This window comes from Nerophis lumbriciformis, linkage group LG34, assembly GCF_033978685.3.
Source record: "Nerophis lumbriciformis linkage group LG34, RoL_Nlum_v2.1, whole genome shotgun sequence".
In the NCBI taxonomy this organism is placed as follows: domain Eukaryota; kingdom Metazoa; phylum Chordata; class Actinopteri; order Syngnathiformes; family Syngnathidae; genus Nerophis; species Nerophis lumbriciformis.
Window position 1 is genome coordinate 18,576,110 of NC_084581.2, and position 20,747 is coordinate 18,596,856.

At 40.2% G+C, this 20,747-nt stretch overlaps 1 protein-coding gene across 1 annotated transcript in view; it reads left to right on the forward strand.

The window, feature by feature from the left end:
- The window catches only part of fig4a (FIG4 phosphoinositide 5-phosphatase a), a 106,799-nt gene that overhangs the window by 74,394 nt on the left and 11,658 nt on the right, over positions 1-20,747 (forward strand). The window contains exons 22-23 of the mRNA XM_061929907.2: positions 1,798-1,883; positions 17,590-17,667. Of these exons, the coding sequence (XP_061785891.2) occupies positions 1,798-1,883; positions 17,590-17,667 (164 nt within the window). The remainder of the gene's footprint in view (positions 1-1,797; positions 1,884-17,589; positions 17,668-20,747) is intronic.

A 20,747-nucleotide genomic window follows, 5' to 3' on the forward strand; every position in this document is an offset into this window, starting at 1 on the left:
CTGTAGTGACAGTTCATTTCTGTTTTTGGTTTTGTGAGGGTTTTCCTGTTTGTTTTCTGTTTTGCGCTCCTAGTTTTGTTCTGTTTCCTGTGGTTGTGTTGTCCTGTAGTAGCTTGACTGCTGCTGCTGAGCGCTGTTCACCACACCTGCCTGTGTTTGGTGATTAGGCTACGCACCTGCTGCCAATGTCATTCAAGCTCTCTTTATATGCCAGCTTCACCATTCTGTCACTGCAGGATTGTTACATACTGTGAATCGCTGTTTGTTCTTATCGTTAGTTTTGTCTAGCAGTACTACTGTTTTTTGGTGCATTCCCAACTGCACTAGTGTTTTGTTTTGTGTGCCCTTCTACCTGCGCGAGAGCTTCTCACATCACTCCGCTGCTCCCCCCACCCACACACACAAGGCAACATCGTCCTCAGCCCGAGCTGTATCACCAATACAGTGCATCCGGAAAGTATTACCAGTGCTTAATTTTTTTCACATTCTGTTATGTTACAACCTCAGAATTCTACTCACAATGAGAAAAAGGTTTTGTTTTAGCGCTCTATGCAAATAAAAAAAATTACATGTAGAGTACAGGCCAAAAGTTTGCACACACCTCATTCAATGTGTTTGCTTTATTTTTACAAAAATGTAGATTGTCACTGAAGGCATCAAAACTATGAATGAAGACATGTGGAGTTATGTACTTAACAAAAAAAGGTGAAATAACTGAAAACATGTTTTATATTCTAGTTTCTTCAAAATAGCCACCCTTTGCTCTGATTACTGCTTTGCATACTCTTGGCATTCTTTCGATGTGCTTCAAGAGGTAGTCACCTGAAATGGTTTTCACTTCACAGGTGTGCTTGAAGCTAATCGGGTTCTTGGTGACCTCCCTGACTAGGGCCCTGCTACGCACTGTCAACTGTATGACCTTATATATAGACAGATGTGTGTCTTTCCAAATAGTGTACAATCAACTGAATTTACCACAGGTGGACTCCAATTAAGCTGTATAAACATCTCAAGGATGATCAGCTGAAATAGGATGCACCTGAGCTTCATGGCAAAGGTTATGGATAGTTTTGATATCATATTATTATTTTTTTTTAATAAATTTGCAAAAATCTCCCCCCCCAAAAAAATATTCAAATTGTCATTATTGGTTATTGTGTAACAATTTGAAGTCAAAAATGTATGTATTCCATTTTGGAATAAGGCTATAACATAACAAAATGTGGAAATAGTGAAGCGCTGTGAATACTTTCCAAAATGCACTGTAGGTGCACCGCTCTCATGTGCGCTTTATTGGAGCAGTCTTGCGGAAACAATGTTTGTGTATTTTACTCATTAAACGGATCATCAAAGCAACAGAAAACAAATACACTGTTTTTCTTATCAAAATGAGTGATTTATTCAATGAATCTTTGAGGCCCTGCTCTTCACGATGAGTGATAATCCTATAATGCAAAGTTGCGCTCATGCGTCTCACTTTTTAACATTCTTAGTTGTCTTATGTTGTTTACCTTTCCGTACCAGAATAAAACAGGCGAATGCTCCTCCTTTTGTTTAAAAGGGAAAGAAAGAGAAGAGGGAAAAACATGACAGATGGTAACATTGTCAACATCATCACCTGCCCGTGTTTAGTTTTGCTTAATTTAAAAGGATGTTGACGGAGAGAACAAACACTCGTGGTTGTGAGGCTGCTTCGTTCTTAGAAATAGTCGCGTTAACTACAACTGTATTTACCGCATATGTTCTTTTAATGTCCTACCTGACTTCTATCTACCCTTTGCCCTGTCAACTTCTCAGGAGACCCAGCAGCATGCCATCAGGGAGCCCTACGGACTAGATTTGGCCCATTTTCCTGCTGAGCACGACCTGCTGATTTACAACCGGTAGGACGCACTCGTCACACATACTAGTATAATATAAACTAGGCCAAGGTTCTCCTAACCATGGTAGATTTTACAAAGAAAACGTCATTTGGAGGATTGTAAAATTCTCCTTATCAACTTGGAACAACAGAATGGAACTTGAAAAATGCTCTGGCAGCGATTTACTTTCAAAATTGCTCAATTTGCTATCAATCAAAAAAGGGCTTCAACCTCATCCAATCATCATGTGAAAGCTGAGCGTCCACGCCAGCCGAGGCCAAGCCCACTTTCCATTCACTTCCAAGAACGCTCGGTGCCCGATGGGCGGGACAAAGCAGAGCATTTATCCAATACAGTCTAGTTTGGGTGTGTCAGTCTATCACCAGGCATAAAAAAAAAAAAAAGAAATCAGTATCTGGTGTGGCCACCATTTGCCTCACACAGTGCAACACATCTCCTTTGCATAGAGTTGATCAGGTTGGTGATTGTGGCCTGTGGAATGTTGGTCCACTCTTCAATTGGCTGTGCCATGTTGCTAGATATTGTCAGGAATTAAAACATGTTGTTGTATACGCTGATCCACAGCTTTCCAAACATGCTCAACGGGTGACATGTCCGGTGAGTATGCTGGCCATGCAAGAACTGGGATGTTTTCAGCTTCCAGGAATTGTGTACAGATCCTTGCAACATGGGGCAATGCATTGTCATACTACAACATAAGGTGATGGTCTTGAGTGAATGGCATAACAATGGGCCTCAGGATCTCGTCATGGTATCTCTCGGCATTCAAAATGCCATCAATGAAATGCATTTGCGTTCGTTGTCCACAACATAACGCCTGCCCATACCATAACTCCAACCCCACCATGGGCCACTCGATTCACAACGGTGACATCAGCAAACCGCTCTCCAACACGACGCCACACACGCTGTCTGCCATCTGCCCTGAACTGTGAAAACCGGGATTCATCCGTGAAGAGAACACACCTGCAACGTGCCAGGCCCCATCAAATGTGAGCATTTCAATCAATCAATCAATCAATCTTTATTTATATAGCCCTAAATCACAAGTGTCTCAAAGGGCTGCACAAGCCACAACGACATCCTCGGTACAACGCCCACATACGGGCAAGGAAAAACTCACCCCAGTGGGACGTCGATGTGAATGACTATGAGAAACCTTGGAGAGGACCGCATATGTGGGTAACCCCCCCCCCTCTAGGGGTGACCGAAAGCAATGGATGTCGAGTGGGTCTGACATAATATTGTGAGAGTCCAGTCCATAGTGGATCCAACATAATAGTAAGAGTCCAGTCCATAGTGGGGCCAGCAGGACACCATCCCGAGCGGAGACGGGTCAGCAGCGCAGAGATGTTCCCAGCCGATGCACAGGCGAGCGGTCCACCCCGGGTCCCGACTCTGGACAGCCAGCACTTCATCCATGGCCACCGGACCTGTGCCCCCCCCCCCCCTCAAGGAAAAGGGGAGCAGAGGAGAAAAGAAAAGAAACGGCAGATCAACTGGTCTAACAGGGGGGCTATTTAAAGGCTAGAGTATACAAATGAGTTTTAAGATGGGACTTAAATGCTTCTACTGAGGTAGCATCTCTAATTGTTACCGGGAGGGCATTCCATAGTACTGGAGCCCGAATAGAAAACGCTCTATAGCCCGCAGACTTTTTTTGGGCTCTGGGAATCACTAATAAGCCGGAGTTCTTTCAACGCAGATTTCTTGCCGGGACATATGGTACAATGCAATCGACAAGATAGGACGGAGCTAGACCGTGTAGTATTTTATACGTAAGTAGTAAAACCTTAAAGTCACATCTTAAGTGCACAGGAAGCCAGTGCAGGTGAGCCAGTATAGGCGTAATATGATCAAACTTTCTTGTTCTTGTCAAAAGTCTAGCAGCCGCATTTTGTACCAACTGTAATTTTTTAATGCTAGACATAGGGAGACCCGAAAATAATACGTTACAGTAGTCGAGACGAGACGTAACGAACGCATGAATAATGATCTCAGCGTCGCTAGTGGATAAAATAGAACGAATTTTAGCGATATTACGGAGATGAAAGAAGGCCGTTTTAGTAACACTCTTAATGTGTGATTCAAACGAGAGAGTTGGGTCGAAGATAATACCCAGATTCTTTACTGATTCGCCTTGTGTAATTGTTTGGTTGTCAAATGTTAAGGTGGTATAATTAAATAAATGTCGGTGTTTAGCAGGACCGATAATCAGCATTTCCGTTTTCTTGGCGTTGAGTTGCAAGAAGTTAGCGGACATCCATTGTTTAATTTCATTAAGACACGCCTCCAGCTGACTACAATCCGGCGTGTTGGTCAGCTTTAGGGGCATGTAGAGTTGGGTGTCATCAGCATAACAATGAAAGCTAACACCGTATTTGCGTATGATGTCGCCTAGCGGCAGCATGTAAATACTAAAGAGTGCAGGGCCAAGAACCGAACCCTGAGGAACTCCGCACGTTACCTTAACATAGTCCAAGGTCACATTATTATGGGAGACGCATTGCATCCTGTCAGTAAGATAAGAGTTAAACCATGACAAAGCTAAGTCTGACATACCAATACGTGTTTTGATACGCTCTAATAAAATATTATGATCGACGGTATCGAAAGCAGCGCTAAGATCAAGAAGCAGCAACATAGATGACGCATCAGAATCCATCGTTAGCAGTAGATCATTAGTCATTTTTGCGAGGGCTGTCTCCGTAGAGTGATTTGCCCTGAAACCGGATTGAAAAGGTTCACAGAGATTGTTAGACACTAAGTGTTCATTTAGCTGCTGTGCGACAATTTTTTCGAGGATTTTCGAAATAAAGGGAAGGTGGGACACCGGTCGGTAGTTTACCATGAGGTCAGGATCAAGGTTAGGTCTTTTGAGCAGAGGATGAATAACCGCTTTCTTGAATGCTAGGGGAACAGTGCCAGAGGAAAGTGATAAGTTTATAATATTTAGCACTGATGGACCTAATAATACAAAAAGCTCCTTGATAAGTTTCCCAGGAAGTGGGTCAAGTAAACATGTTGTTTGTTTTATCCCACTTACACGCTGTAATAGTTCCTCTAATGTTATTTCATCAAAAAGAGAGAGACTATTTTGTATTGCAGTATCCGTCGTAGATACAGTTGTATCTGTGTTCATAGAACCCAGTTGTAGCTGGGATGCGTTGTCTTTAATCTCCTTTCTAATGAGTTCAATTTTCTTATTAAAGAAATTCATAAAGTCATCTGCCGAGTGGGTGGAGCTATTGGGAGGAGTCCCTTGTTGGGTTAGCGATGCTACTGTACTAAACAAAAATTTAGGGTCGTTTTTGTTGAGGCGGATGAGATTTGAGTAATATTTAGCTTTAGCTAAGGTAAGCATGCGTTTATACGATATTAAACTATCACTCCATGCTTGATGGAAAACCTCAAGCTTGGTCGCGCGCCATTTGCGTTCCAACTTTCTACATGATAATTTATGAGCTCTGGTTTCCTCTGTAAACCATGGGGTGCGCCTTTTAGGTGCCCTTTTTTGTTTTAGCGGTGCTATACTATCAATGGTTTTGCGCAGGGCATTGTCAAAGTTGTTAGTGAGGTTATCAATAGAGCCGACATAATTTGGGAATGGTGCCATTACCGAAGGCAGTAGGTCAGCAAGAGTCATCGTTGTGGCGGCATTAATGTTGCGGCTGCTATAGCAGTTATTATTATTATTAGTTTGTTGACAATGAGTCAGAACTTTGAATTTTATAAGGTAATGATCGGACATTACTTTAGTATACGGGAGTACCATAACTTTGGAGGTGGTGACACCCCTGACCAGCACTAGATCTATCGTATTGCCGTTGCGATGCGTAGGTTCATTTATTATTTGTGTAAGACCACAGCTATCAATTATAGTCTGGAGCGCCACGCACTGAGGGTCCGATGGGGTATTCATATGGATATTAAAGTCCCCCATTATGATTATATTGTCTGCGTGCGTCACTAGATCAGCAACGAACTCTGAGAATTCATTAATAAAGTCCGAGTAGGGCCCTGGGGGGCGGTAGATAACAGCCATATCGAGAGGCAGTGGTGCGACAGACCTCATAGTAAGCACCTCAAACGATTTGTATTTATTATTTAGGTTAGAGGTAAGGTTAAAGTTTTCATTGTATATTAGTGCAACCCCCCCACCCCTTTTAAGGGGACGGGCAATATGCGCATTCGTATAGTTAGGAGGAGATGCCTCATTTAGCGCAAAAAATTTGTCTGGTTTGAGCCAGGTTTCGCTAAGACCAATGACGTTAAGATTGTTGTCTCTAATGACCTCATTAACTAATAACGTTTTGGGAGGCAATGATCTTATGTTTAAAAAGCCCATATTATAAGTATTGGACTGTTTTGACGAGTTTTTGTTTAAATTATCCGTAGTAGAAATATTAATAATGTTGCGTTTATTATACGTAGTGCACTTTAAATAGTTTCGACCATATCTAGGAATTGATACGACGGGAATTTTCAGATTGTTTGCTTGATGCTGCGATCGACTGAACGCATCATGATTTGCCACCTCAGTAGAATGCATATCTACCCCGGACACATTCACAACAGAAAACACATTATGTGAGTTGTGTGTTATTCTAAGAAAATTGCTATGCGTACAGGAATTATCCAGCCTGGTGCTGGCTAGTTCTAGCTTAACTGACTCCTCACCCGGACTAGCAGGCTCTGTAATTGCCTGTGACCGGGCTTGCTCTAGTGTAGTTAGTCAAATGTGACTTAAACAGTAGTCTATGTTTTTAGACAGGATGATGGCGCCTTCCTGGTTAGGGTGAAGGCCGTCCCTCATCAGCAAGCCTGGTTTGCCCCAGAAAGAGGGCCAATTATCAATAAACGTTAGTCCCTGTTGTCTACAGAAGCTAGCCAGCCACTTGTTAAGCGAGACTAATCTGCTATATCTCTCATCATTGCCTCTCGCAGGCAGGGGGCCAGAGACAATTACTCGATGCCTGGACATCTTTCTAGCGAGATCACAAGTCCTGGCTATGTTTCTCTTTGTAATCTCTGACTGTCTCATTCTAGTGTCATTGGAGCCAACGTGTACAACTATATTCGCATAACTAGTGGTGCGATTAGCCTGTCGTACGTGTTTACTAGGCCTGTTGCGAGTTAGCTCCCTAAGATTAGCCTCAATGTCAGGTGCTCAGGCCCCCGGGATGCACTTAATTGTGGCTGGTTTGCTAAGCTTTATGTTTCGGGTGATGGAGTCCCCTATGACTAAGGTGTGGTGCCCGGTAGACTGGGGTGTAGGACTAGCTAAAGAGCTAAATCTATTATGCGTCTCAACCGGTACACCGTAGCTTGTAGGCCGCTTAGGACTGCTACAGGCTGGGCTAGTTAGCTCGCTACAGCTAACGCTAGCAGATGTGTCCGCAACATCTAAAGTTACGAGATTACTCTGCTCTAACTGGCGGACACGGCCCTCTAGCAGAGCCAGCCTCTCCGTGAGTAAGGTGCAAGACGCGCAGGAAGCCATACTCACGGTGTTTTCTGTCACCGAGTGAAGTTCCTGCTGTCTTCCGAGAAGTCCTGGTCACGGTGTGCAGGAGTAGACTCCTTCTGACCGGCGCCCGGCGACGCCTTTCTCCGCGCTAGCTTCGTTAGCTTAGCAGCTAGCTGCTAGCTAGCTGCGGGAGGGGTGGAGAGACAGAGATCGGGTGATTTGCAAGTTAAATAGTACTACTAAATATGTTGAGAAAGTAATAAAGAAAGCTGCAGAACAATTTAAAAGCACACAAATAGAACGATACTTAGCTTTTTCGAAACAGCGAGCAGTCAGCGAGCAGTCACGCTGACCCACTCAAGTCGATTACGACGACGAACTGCAGTCAGGTCAAGATCCCGATGAGGACGACGAGCATGCAGATGAGCTTCCCTGAGACGGTTTCTCACAGTTTGTGCAGAAATTATTTGGTTATGCAAATCAATTGAAGCAGCAACTGTCCGAGTATCTGGTCCCAGACGATTATGGAGGTGCACCGGCTGGATTTGAAGGTCCTGGGCTGCTGTGGTTGCACGTGGTCTGTGGTTGTGAGGTTGGTTGATGTACTGCCAAACTCTCTGAAACACCTTTAGAGACTGCTTATTGTAGAGAAATTAACATTTAATTCACGGGCAACAGCTCTGGTGGACATTCCTGCAGTCAGCATGCCAACTGCACGCTCCCTCAAAACTTGTGACATCTGTGGCATTGTGCTGTGTGATAAAACTGCACAATTTAGAGTGGCTTTTTATCATGGACAGCCTAAGGCATACATGTGCAATAATCATGCTGTTTAATCATATATATATATATATATATATATATATATATATGTATGTATTTGTGTGTGTATAAATGTCTGTGTGTGTGTGTGTATATATATATATATATATATATATATATATATATATATATATATATATATATATATATATAGTGATTATGATTGACGACACCTGTTGACTTCTCTGAGCCCATTTAAATAGGGCTCATGTGATGCAGTCATTGCACTCGGTTACAAACGCGACAATGGGAAAGTCAGAGGAACTCAACACAGATCTGAAAAAACGAATTATTGACTTGAACAAGTCAGGAAAGTCACTTGGAGCCATTTCAAAGCAGCTTAAGGTCCCAAGAGCAACTGTGCAGACAACTGTTCGTAAGTATAAAGTGCATGGCACAATTTGTCACTGCCACGATCAGGAAGAAAACGCAAGCTATCACCTGCTGCTGAGAGAAAATTGGTCAGGATGATCAAGAGTTAACCGAGAACCACCAAAAAGCAGGTCTGCAATGAATTGGAAGCTGCTGGAACACAGTGTCCACAGCCAAGCGTGTTTTGCATCGTCATGGACTGAGAGGCTACTATGCAAGAAGGAAGCTCTTGCTCCAGAAGCGAAACCTTAAGGCTCGTCTAAAGTTTGCTGCTGATTACATGGATAAGATAAGACCTTCTGGAGGAAATTTCTGTGCTCAGATAAAACAAAAATTGAGCTGTTTGGCCACAATACCCAGCAATATGTTTGGAGGAGAAAAGGGGAGGCCTTTAATCCCAGGAACACCAAGCCTACCGTCAAGCATGGTGTGGTAGTATTATGCTCTGGGTCTGTTTTGCTGCCAATGAAACTGGTGCTTTACAGAGAGTAAATGGGACAATGAAAAAGGAGGATTACATCCAAATTCTTCAGGACAATCTAAAATCATCAACCAAGTTGGGTCTTGGGCGCAGTTGAGTGTTCCAACAGGACAATGACCCTGAACACACATCAAAAGTGGTAAAGGAATGGCTAAATCAGGCTAGAATTAAGGTTTTAGAATGGCCTTCCTGACTTAAACCCAATTAAAAACATGTGGACAATGCTGAGGAAACAAGTCCATGTCAGAAAACCAACAAATTTAGCTGAACTTCACCAATTTTGAGAGAAGTGGTCAAAAATTCAACCAGAAGCTTTCCAGAAGATCCGTCGGAGTGCAGCTGGGATAGCCTCCAGCCCCCCGTGGACCCAAAAGGGACAAGTGGTAGAAAATGGATGGATCAATGCTATATTTCATCATACAAAAGTGTCATAAATTTGTAAATGGCAGATCAACACATCATGTTGGCAAAAATACTACCATGTTAAAAAAAAAAATCTAAAGGCCTTAAATAATAACTATCAAACAGCAAGAAAACAACATTTCTTGATAACCACATGACTGGCACCCACCCTGTACTTAAGTACTGACCAATGGCCAAACTTATAATGTATCTGTACTGCTGGGTTTGTTTGTTTTTGTGTGTGCGTCCCCCAACAAAGCACATACAACAAGCTGACTAAACATAATCAAAGAGATAGCCTCTTCTTCAATGAATGTAAACATTGCAGAAGCCAAGTGTGCTGTTCATTTAGACACATGTGAACTGCAACAGATGTGAAATGCTACATTTCCCACTCAAACATGGGTCACTATGACAACGTTTTATACTTGTTGCCCTGCCAAAAATATCTGCATGTTATTCACATAACTGTAACTCACACAAAAGCTAATGTATTGACGTTAGCACAACTAGCCTGAAGCAGGGCCGCTATAATACACAGGCTTAACAACACAGGCTTAACAGGACTGGAGCCCAGTGGCCACCGAGTTTGGGGGCCTCCCACATAGACGTGCATGCGCTTCTTGCATGTGACCGTTCACACGACAGAGGGATATTTGTGATATAAATGAATACAAAACTGTAGCTGTTAAACTGAGATTATCAGCTTTTTCCAAAACATATGTTAATGTGGCTCCGCCTGAACCAGCAGCCGATTTGCACCAGGAATTATGTAGAAAACTTTGTTTACTATGAAATTAATCACATGTCGATTGTGGATTAACATTGTACGTACAGTGCATCCGGAATGTATTCCCAGCGCTTCACATTTTGTTATGTTTCAGTCTTATTCTAAAATTGAATACAATTTAAATAAAACTTTTCAAATTGTTTTTATGGGGTGTTGTCTGTAGAATTTTGAGGACAATAAGGAATGCATTCCATCTTGGAATAAGGCTGTATCATAACTAGGGCTGCAACTACCGATTAATTTGATAATCGATTAATCTGTCGAGTATTACTTTGATTAATCGATTAATAATCGGATAAAAGAGACAAACTACATTTCTATCCTTTCCAGTATTTTATTGGAAAAAAAACAGCATACTGGCACCATACTTATTTTGATTATTGTTTCTCAGCTGTTTGTACATGATGCAGTTTATAAATAAAGGTTTATAAAAAAATAATAATAATAATAATAATAATAAGTTGCCTCTGCGCATGCGCATAGCATAGATCCAACGAATCGATGACTAAATTAATCGCCAACTATTTTTATAATCGATTTTAATCGATTAGTTGTTGCAGCCCTAATCATAACAAAATGTGGAAAAAGTGAAGCGCTGTGAATACTTTCCGGATGCACTATATGTACGTATGTACTGCATATGCGTATATGGTATGTTAACAGGACTTGTGACTTACCTTCCAAAATATATCAGAGCTTCAGAGATCGGTGGTATTCAGAGATCGGTGGTATTCTTTCCACCTAGTTTGTGTCCACATTTGCCGTCTTCCTTTAGTATGCATTCTATTTTCTCTTAATGATGGATTATAATGAAAGTATATCCATAGATTTTGTTTTTTCCAACAACTAAGTTGAAGCTGTCCAAACAAGAACAATGCAGAAGCTGACACCAAAGTGATACTTTTTAGATTTTTACAAACAAATGACAAGCACAACATGCTGTTGAACATCTGACATACCACTTATTTTAATTTTCGTCCAGCCTCGTCTTGTTAACGAAAACCTCACACATCTCGTCATTTTTAGTTATCAAAGAGCCATGTTTAGCTTGTCATCATCACATTTTCGTCATAAAAAAAGGCTGGTCAACAAAATCACTTTGTTTTTAATCATCGTTCACAAAAACAACACTGTTCCATATTGACTTGTTTGCTTCTGTAGCCTGTCATTACCGCCGCATCAATTGCCCATTTGTGCATGCGCTCTGGGCTAAACTCTCATTTCAGCTATCAAATCTATTCTGATTGCTTCAGACAGCCGTTCAACACATAAAACTATTTCGACTGGACAGTGATCATTGACCTACTGTATGAGACTATTTATAGGATATATTTATATAGATAAAACATTTAGATAAAAAATTATCTAATTAATCTATTTTTTAATCTCAACTAAAAAAAAATTTAAAAGCCCTCAATTTGAGGTATTACCATTTAAATGTATTACATTCTTGTGGCATATATAAAGATTGATATATAACAAAAACGGGGCTTTTATTATTTATTTATTTATTAGGAGCTCTTTGCCACTGAAGTTAAAGTCACAGTCGGACATTAAACTTTTCTCCACAAAACTGAAAAAGTGACTTAAGGAAAATCAGAATTGTGAGCACTAGAACTGGATGTAATATGGACAAATTGAACAATTATTGTTAATGTATTTTTGTTTTGTACTTGTCTTAATCCTTTTGTATGTTTTTCACCTTTCTCAACTTTAAAAAAAATGCCTAACCAGGGACGGATGTTGCAAATTAGCTTGTGGCTAGAAGTCTTATGTACTTTGGCATCAGTTAAATATGGGTAGCAATGTTTAATTGTACTGTCCCTGTCAAATAAATAAATTGAGTTATTTATTGATTTTAACAGACTTTAATAGATGCAGTCTCAGCCATTTACTTAGAAAACAGCAGGTCCATATAAAATGCTGAAGTTAACATCAAAAAACAGTAAAAACATTTTCCGAGATATATAAAAGCATGTATTGAATGCTTTTTGATGTATACAATTGTAAATGATTGATGCTGAGCGACAAAACACACACACACACAACTGGCTTTTGATTTTTGTTGTTTTTTTGTCTGGTGTACTTTTTGGTGTCAAGTTGAAACCTAGGCTTTTGTCACACCAGTCCAGGAAATTCTAAATCACACCTAATGGTCGAGACAGCAAGGGTAGGGACAAGCAGCCCCCTCGGCCTGATATAGGTCACTGTGCGCAGAGGACATTGTCAACTTGTACCCTGCTGTTTACGTCACAAAGCCGACCTTGCTGCACTTTGTCCACTTTTTCCCCACCAACTTGTGTCCTTGAACACAGCCATCTGTTCTTAAGACTTGAACTCTTTGATAACATCATGTATCATGTTAACTTTTTTTCACCCCACAAAAACCACCAAAATAGGAAATAAGTTATCTTAGGTATAGGGTTAGAAGCTGAAAATTCAAGACAAGCAGCTGAATTAAACCTATTGGATCACAACAGGTCTATTCACATATAATATTTAAAAAAAACTTTAAGGCCGATGTCTAAGAAAAATATATCACTCTTGAATCAACACCAGTAGTTAATACTATGATCAATGTTTGTTACAAAAAATGTGGGATATAAATGATAATGGAATTATAAGTGTTTGTATATAGTATATTATTGGTACAAATGTTTAACCAAAACGTGTACAGGGATGTTTCACCAATGTCTGTCTGTCTTTACTGTGTAAATATTTGAACAGTGTTCATGTTGTGTACAAGGTGTATTTATAATATGTTGTGTAAAGGAAATTTCATATTTCTATGAAGCACAAGATCAGAGCCCGATGTCTCCTGGTTTTACTACATCTTGTATTTGAGATTGTTTATAAGGTTAGGCGAAATAAGTGCTCAACTTCAGCCTAAACCCTTTCGGTCTGTAAAATTGTCAATTTATGAATGTAAAACTGACCGAAGAAATAATAAACTAAACTGAACTAAACAATATTTGTATCCTATTGACACGTTTTTGTTAAGAAACCTGCTTACTGGGGTGCTTTTCTGGGAGGGTTGGGCTCGTGTGATGCCCATCCTGGGGGCATTGTCGCTGGCCGGTCTGCCTGCGTGGGGCTGTGGTCTCTTGTTTACTGGGCGCCACACCTGCTGTTTTGGGTGGGGCTTTCTGAATGGCTGGGGTCGTGCCTTGGCTTCCGCACATACTGGGATATGTACATACATACAAACGTGCATACATACTCAGTACATGCCCATGAACTATATGAATCTGATTTCTCAAATAGTTCGGCTCTAAATGAGCCTCCTACAACCCATGGAATCAACTTAATCTGATCGTGTTCGGTTTTTGAAAAGTTTGGATTATGCGATTGGAAACCAGGGGCCGTATTTATCAAGCGTCTTAGAGTGCCATTTTACACTTAAGTCCTGAGAATTTGCGAAATTTAGTCCTACTCTCAAACTTAAGAATACAAGCTATTTATCAACCTTCTTAAGTCTAAGAATCACTCCTACTCTCCACGATATTTAAGAGACCTTCAGAGGTGTCCTAAGTGGTTAGGAGTTGCCAGCGGGGGATGGCACTAAGGCGAGAGAGACGTGCGCAAATGTTCAGGGAGCGGAAGCTCTACTAACAACAGTGTTTCCTCCTCTCGCCAGTTTGGTTTTCTTTTCGATTCCATGTTCATTTCTGCATGTGGCTGCAGTGGGCTAGTATATATAGAGCCACCCACACCAGTTTCAAATTAGTTGCCTAATTAATGAATTGGAAAGAAAAGGAAACATTTATTTTGGATTCATTGCCAATATTGTGTGTTTGTTTTGTATTATTTTGTAGTTTATTGTCAAAATATACACTCCCATTGTCCACTTAAATATTTCCAAGATATTTCTTTATTCTTAGACAAGGGATTCCCTTCCATGATTGGTCATTTCTATGGACACAGAAATGACGTCACCTAAAATTCCGTTTACGGCACATAGTAATGCCGTAATTCAGCTCTGAGTGTGACACTTAAGATTCAGTCCTACACTTCGCTGAAAGTGTGAGTAAGACGCTTGATAACTTACTTTTAAGTGCAGCTTTCAGCGAAGAATTTCTTTACTCATAAGTCAACTCTTAGCAGACTTCTTAGGAGTAATTCTAAGACGCTTGATAAATACGGCCCCAGATCTCTCGAGGGGGTGTGTGCGGCCGGAGAGAACCCTTCGTATCACGCATGCACCAGTCTCAACGCGCAGGATACAATTAAAACGTAGCAACAATTGTAATGAAGAGGAGACTTTTTATTTGCTTCACAAATTAGAAGAACAGAACATTTTGAAGTACATCAATGGGAGAAAAAAAGAAACTGAGATTTATTTAGGAAGGTAGCACAGGAAATGTAAAATTCCAGTTAAATTCTGACTCCCGAACGGAATACGAATGGGATGAAAGATAATGAAGCAGGTAAATAAAAGGCTAATAAAAAAGCGTACACAAACCTCTTCATACTGCATTAGTGCACTCCAAACTGATTAACACTAATTTTGTATTCCACACAGCTGGCAAGATAGTCCAGAACAATAGCAACCTTTGTTTGGAACAGTACCAGTCGGGGCACTTTGGACATTCAAAAGTTTTGTTTCCATGATTTTTCTTCCAAAAATTCCTTTGAAAAAACTCTGCTGCTGGTCTTTCTTTGCTTCGGACCTACATCCGCTCTGATACATTCTTGGTAGTACTGTCATGTTCGTAATGCAGTAAAAGATCAGTTCTTGATGCTGTCTGCTATTTAACATCAGCATAGCCATTAGAGACGTAATATTTGTAATCTGTGCTAATATTACAGCGGACATCACTCAAACCAATCAAAAAAAGTTGTAAGGATCCGCAGATGGCTACCGGAAAAGGAATTAATTCATCTGCGTTAAAATGAAATAAGCTCCCCCCAGTGTGTATTAGTGCATGGACACTTCAGCTTCACACGTGGATGTGAAAATACAAAAAAATGAACTTTTTGAGAAATCAGACTAATTTAGTGCATGGGAACGTAGTGACTGTACGTACGCACATACATACGCACGTACATACACACAGTGCATCCGGGAACTATTCACAGCGCTTTACATTTTCCAGATTTTAGCCTCAGGTGTGCCACACGCTTGGCACACCTATCGTTAGGCAGTTTCGCCCATTTCTCTTTAACCATTTCTCTTTGCAGCACCTCTCAAGCTCCATCAGATTGGATGGGAAGCGTTTGTTTTACCCAGGATGTCTCTGTACATTGCTGTATTAATCTTAGTCTAGTCAGGGAGATGACCAAGATAGAACCCGATGGTCACTCTGTAAGAGTTACATCATTCCTCTGTGGAGAGAGGAGAACCTTCCAGAAGGACAATCATCTCTGCAGCAATCCACCAATCAGGCCTGGATGGTGAAGTGGCCAGACGGAAGACATTTCTTACTAAAAAGTTTGCCAAAATGCACATGAAAGACTCTCAGACCATGAGAAACAGAATTCTCTGGTCTGATGAGACAAAGATTGAACACTTTGGTATGAATGCCAGGCGTCATGTTTGGAGGAAACCAGGCACCGCTCATCACCAGGCCAATACCATTTCTACAGTGAAGCATGGTGGTGGAAGCATCAGGCTGTGGGGATGTTTTTCAGCAGCAGGAACTGGGAGACTAGTCAGGATTGAGAGAAGGATGAATGCAGAAATGTACAGACACATCCTGGATGAAGACAAACGCTTCCCATTCAATCTGGCGAAGCTTTAGAGGTGCTGCAAAGAGGAGTGGGCGAAACTCCCCAAAGATAGGTGTGCCAAGCTTGTGGCATTGTATTCAAAAATACTTAGTATTTTGCAAAGGTGCATCAACAAAACATTTTCACATTGTCATTGTGGGGTATTCTGTGTAGAATTTTAAAAACAGAAATTAATTAATTCCATTTTGGAATAAGGCTGTAACATATCAAAATGTGGACATATTGTAGCGCTGTGAGTACTTTCCGGATGCACTGTGCACACTGTACATACATAAATACACAGTCACTTTACATACATATGTACATACTCATGCACATATACATACACATATACATTAATTCATACAATCACACTTCAGTAATCCCACTCATACAAATACACACCCACCTTACTTAAAACATGGCACACTGCTAAAGCCTAATCTATCTATACCAGAACAACGTAAAAGGTTAATATAAACCGCTCCTCTATCTTTCCCCCCTCTTTCTCTCCTTTGTTTTGTAATCCAATTATTCATTACATGTATGTATTTAAAGCGATTGTAATGTTGATAATACAGTAGAGGTAAATATTGTTAGTCATTATCAATACTGTTATTTCTATTGGTATTACTATTGTTTCATTTGTAGCACAATAATGTTCATTGTCATTTAAGTGTTTTCACTATCCATTTGATTATTTGGTTCTTTGCTTTAATTTTTGGTATCATATTTGTATATGTAGTAATTTCTGATGTAGTTATGTTGAACTACATTCTGATATACAGTAGCTTGTATAGCCCCTTTTCCCCCCTCTCTTTATGAGGGATTTTTTTTCATGTTGAATTTTTTAATTCCAATGTCCAATTTTTTCACAGTTGTAGATACACCGGCAGTTATTTAACAAACCCCATAGCCAAACAAAACATAAAAGTTCTTCATGTTTCAAAGAACATAAAGATATTTAGGATTTTTTTAAACTTTCTTTTGATAAATCTCTTAATCAACTTCAGCCCTAAAAAATACCAAACATGTAGTGTTTTTGTTTTTTTAACCCTTTGAGGGCATTTTGGTCAAATGATGTCCAAGTTATCAATTAATGTGAATTAGCAGAACATCAGTTATTTTACTCATTTAAACTTGTGACAGTATCTGATCAAAAGGCCTTTAAAAGAGTCAACATTAAATAAAAACTTAAATAAAAACAATTACATGTTTGATTATTTTTGTTTGAAACTAAAGTTTATTGAAAAATTTAAGCAAAGAAGTAGGAATCTAAAATGTTTTTGCACCTTTTTGCACCTGCCTTGTTTGGCTTTGAAGATAATTAAAAAAAAACTAAATGTCCCTGCAGGTTTTAATGCCGCGGCACATAATGACAATTAAAAGGGCATTCATTTGAGTGGCAAACAATGGGGCTGCTTACAAACATGTAAGCTTCCTCCACAGCTCTGCTAATCATTGCATTATTGTTAAAAATCCTGAAGTGGAACCGGAGCGGACCTGCGTGTGTGTCATGTGTGACACCTCTGACTCATATTTAGCTCCCCTTCAAGAGCCGACGAGACACTGTGGTGTCGAACACGTGTTTTAAAGCAAAATAGGTTTTCTTTTAATAATTTAAACCCACCTAGTGTGTGTTGTTTTTTTTGTTTTACAGGTTTGCACGCTTGGGCGAGAGCCAACAGTGGCGAGCGATGAGGAGCGAACATCTCAACTTGGCAAATATCATCTCCTTGTGAGTAAAACGTGACACACATGAAAAGCCACACACTCACTTCTGTTCAGTCCAAACGCAATTATCCTCACTAACGTGCGCCAGCGTTTTTTTACTGTCCATATGAATTTCAGCATTTAAAAGGTTCTGCTTAGTGGTGTCCATGGGTGTTTCTAGCTATGATATGTTTTAATTTCCTAACCCAGTAAATCTTTGGTTAGCTGCTCTCATGCCTGCTATTGGCCTGTTATTTATAGATTATTTATTTGTTTTTACACAATCGCACGTGGCTTGAAAATATGCTGCAGTACAAGCAATTTGCTGCTTTGTCTCGCCTTTTTGTCAGGCTCTTGCACTTAGTCGACATCGCAGTGCACACACTTCTGCTATGCGTGCGCTTTGTTAATGGCACTGGGAAATAAAAGTAGTTTACAAAACGGGACAACACGGAAGCAGGTTTGAATGCTGTAGTAGTATTCAAAGTATGTCCAAAGTGTGGCATGGGGGCCATTTGAAATATGAGTAAGTAATACATTTGGGGCCTGATCTATTAAAGGTTTGTGTGTACTAAAACATGTGCAATCTTGATAGCACAGACGGAGCTGATCTATTAAACTTATGCACAGAGGCTTGTGTGTCTTTAGTGAGCAGAACAAGGAGCGCAATCCATTTAGCGTGTAAATCTTCATGATAATGCAGAATATATGCTGATCATCAGAAAGCCCACAATACTGGGAGGAGACTGTGCAAATGTATTTATTTAGCACAGGCAGTTTGATTTATCAAAGAAACACAACTGTTTTTTTCATTTAGAAGATATATTATTAACGTGTCTCCTATGTGAAAAAAACTTCTTGAAATATGCATTTTCTTGTCACTGAAGCGCAAACTTGCAGTTAGTGCCAGCCTCTCTTCAGTGCACTTAAAAAAAGTGGTTTCCATTGTAGATGCACCGCAGGACTGGTTCTAAAATGCCCAAAGAAAGTGGTACATGTCTGCTAGGGGTGTAACGGTACGTGTATTTGTATGGAACCGTTTCAGTACGGGAGGTTCGGTTCGGTTCGGTTCGGTTCGGAGGTGTACCGAACGAGTTTCCACACGAACCTATTAAGCTAAGCTAAAGTCTTAACAAGCTGCTCCGCTTCCTTCTGCCTGTCTCTGTCAGTACACAGCACCCAGCATTGTCCCACCCACACAACCATCCGATTGGTTACATACAGAGCGGTAACAGCCAATCAGCAGTGTGTATTCAGAGCGGTAACAGCCAATCAGCAGTGCGTATTCCGAGCGCATGTAGTCAGTGCTTAGCGTTTAGCAGGTAAGCATCAGGCAGCGGACTCTCCCCAAATTATAATAAACACCTCCCAGTCAACTACTAGTAACATCACTATGAGCCCGTTGACCTTCTAGAAATATAAACTGCAGCTCAGCTCGCTCGCAGTCCTGGCTTGAGGTGAAGGCTAATTCGCATTTAGCGTAACGTTAGCTCATTTTGCAGTGTGTGTGTGTGTGTGTGTGTGTGTGTGTGTGTGTGTGTGTGTGTGTGTGTGTGTGTGTGTGAGTGTGTGTGTGTGTGTGTGTGTGTGTGATACAGACAGCAAAGCCCTGTTTGTCTGTTATTTCACTTTACCTTTTTCTGTGTTGATTGAGCTGTGTTGAAGCAGCAAAAAAGGACATTATGTTAAATGAAGAGTGTCTGTCTCTGATAGTTGATATACTAATGTAACTGCATCATTAAGCCTACATGAACTCCATGGTGTTCAGGGATGAATAGTCTCTCCTATTGCTATTGTACTATTTTTTCAGCTATAGTTACATTAATCATTAGTAATGAAGCAGCCTAGTTTTGAATGGCAGGGTCCCTGCTATCACATGTTGATAAAAATATAACATTTACATAATAAAAATCAACTATAGGCTTCCCAATTGCTGTAATAAATTAAGCATGATGAGTTGACCTAAAACTGTTTAATGTTGCACTTTTTCTATGTAGAAGAAATGTTTTGTCATTTTATTTAATCTAAGCAACAACTTGAGGCAGTTTAATGTGGATTAACGTGGGCATAATTATTATAGTGTTCCAAATGTTAAAAGGATAAAGCCATTGTTTACAAATTTGGTAAATAAATAACCAAAAATGTATATTTTGTTGTTTTCTTACTGTACCGAAAATGAACCGAACCGTGACTTCTAAACCGAGGTACGTACCGTACCGAAATTTTTGTGTACCGTTACACCCCTAATGTCTGCTGCTTGTTTTAAGAAATGCAAAACGCCACAGGTAGGGTCATGATAATATGAATGTGCAAAAGATAGGATAGGATAAGAGAGACTTCATTCATCCAACAAGGGGGAAATTAAAAAGTCCATCAACAATAAGGTATAAACAAAACATGAAAACAAGAAGGAAACATTCAAGTTTAATTACTTAAAAATACATTTAAAAAGCACAGCGCTGATGGCACCAGCTGACACCTCAGTGGTGCCATTGCTACATAAAGCAACAAAAGTAAAACACAACAAAAAACTAAAAATAATGAGCAATAAATTATACTTATTGCACCATGCCTTGACAAACAACAAAACAAAAGCACACTTCAACAACCACATACCGTATTTTCCGGACTATAAGGCGCACTTAAAATCCTTTTTTCCCCCTCAAAACTCAACAGTGAGCCTTATAACCCGGTGCACCTAATGTACGGAATAATTCTGGTTTTGCTTACCGACCTCGAAGCTATTTGGTGAAATGATAAGTGTGACCAGTAGATGGCAGTCAAACATAAGAGATACATGTAGCCAGCAATATGATAGCAGTCACACACAAGCGATATGGTGTAGACTGCAATATGACTCAAGTAAATAACACGAACATGTTATATGTTCCATTGAAAATATACAACATTACACACGGCGCTCAAAAATCTATCAAAATGTTTTAGTATGACTTTGGTAAGCTATGAAGCCGCACCGCTTGATGGATTGTACTGTGATTCAACATACGAGTATTATTATGGTGTGTGTGTGTATAAGGTAAGACACATTATCGGACATTTTGTTTCGCAATATTATGCAAAAGCAACTTTTCTTACCTTCTGGTA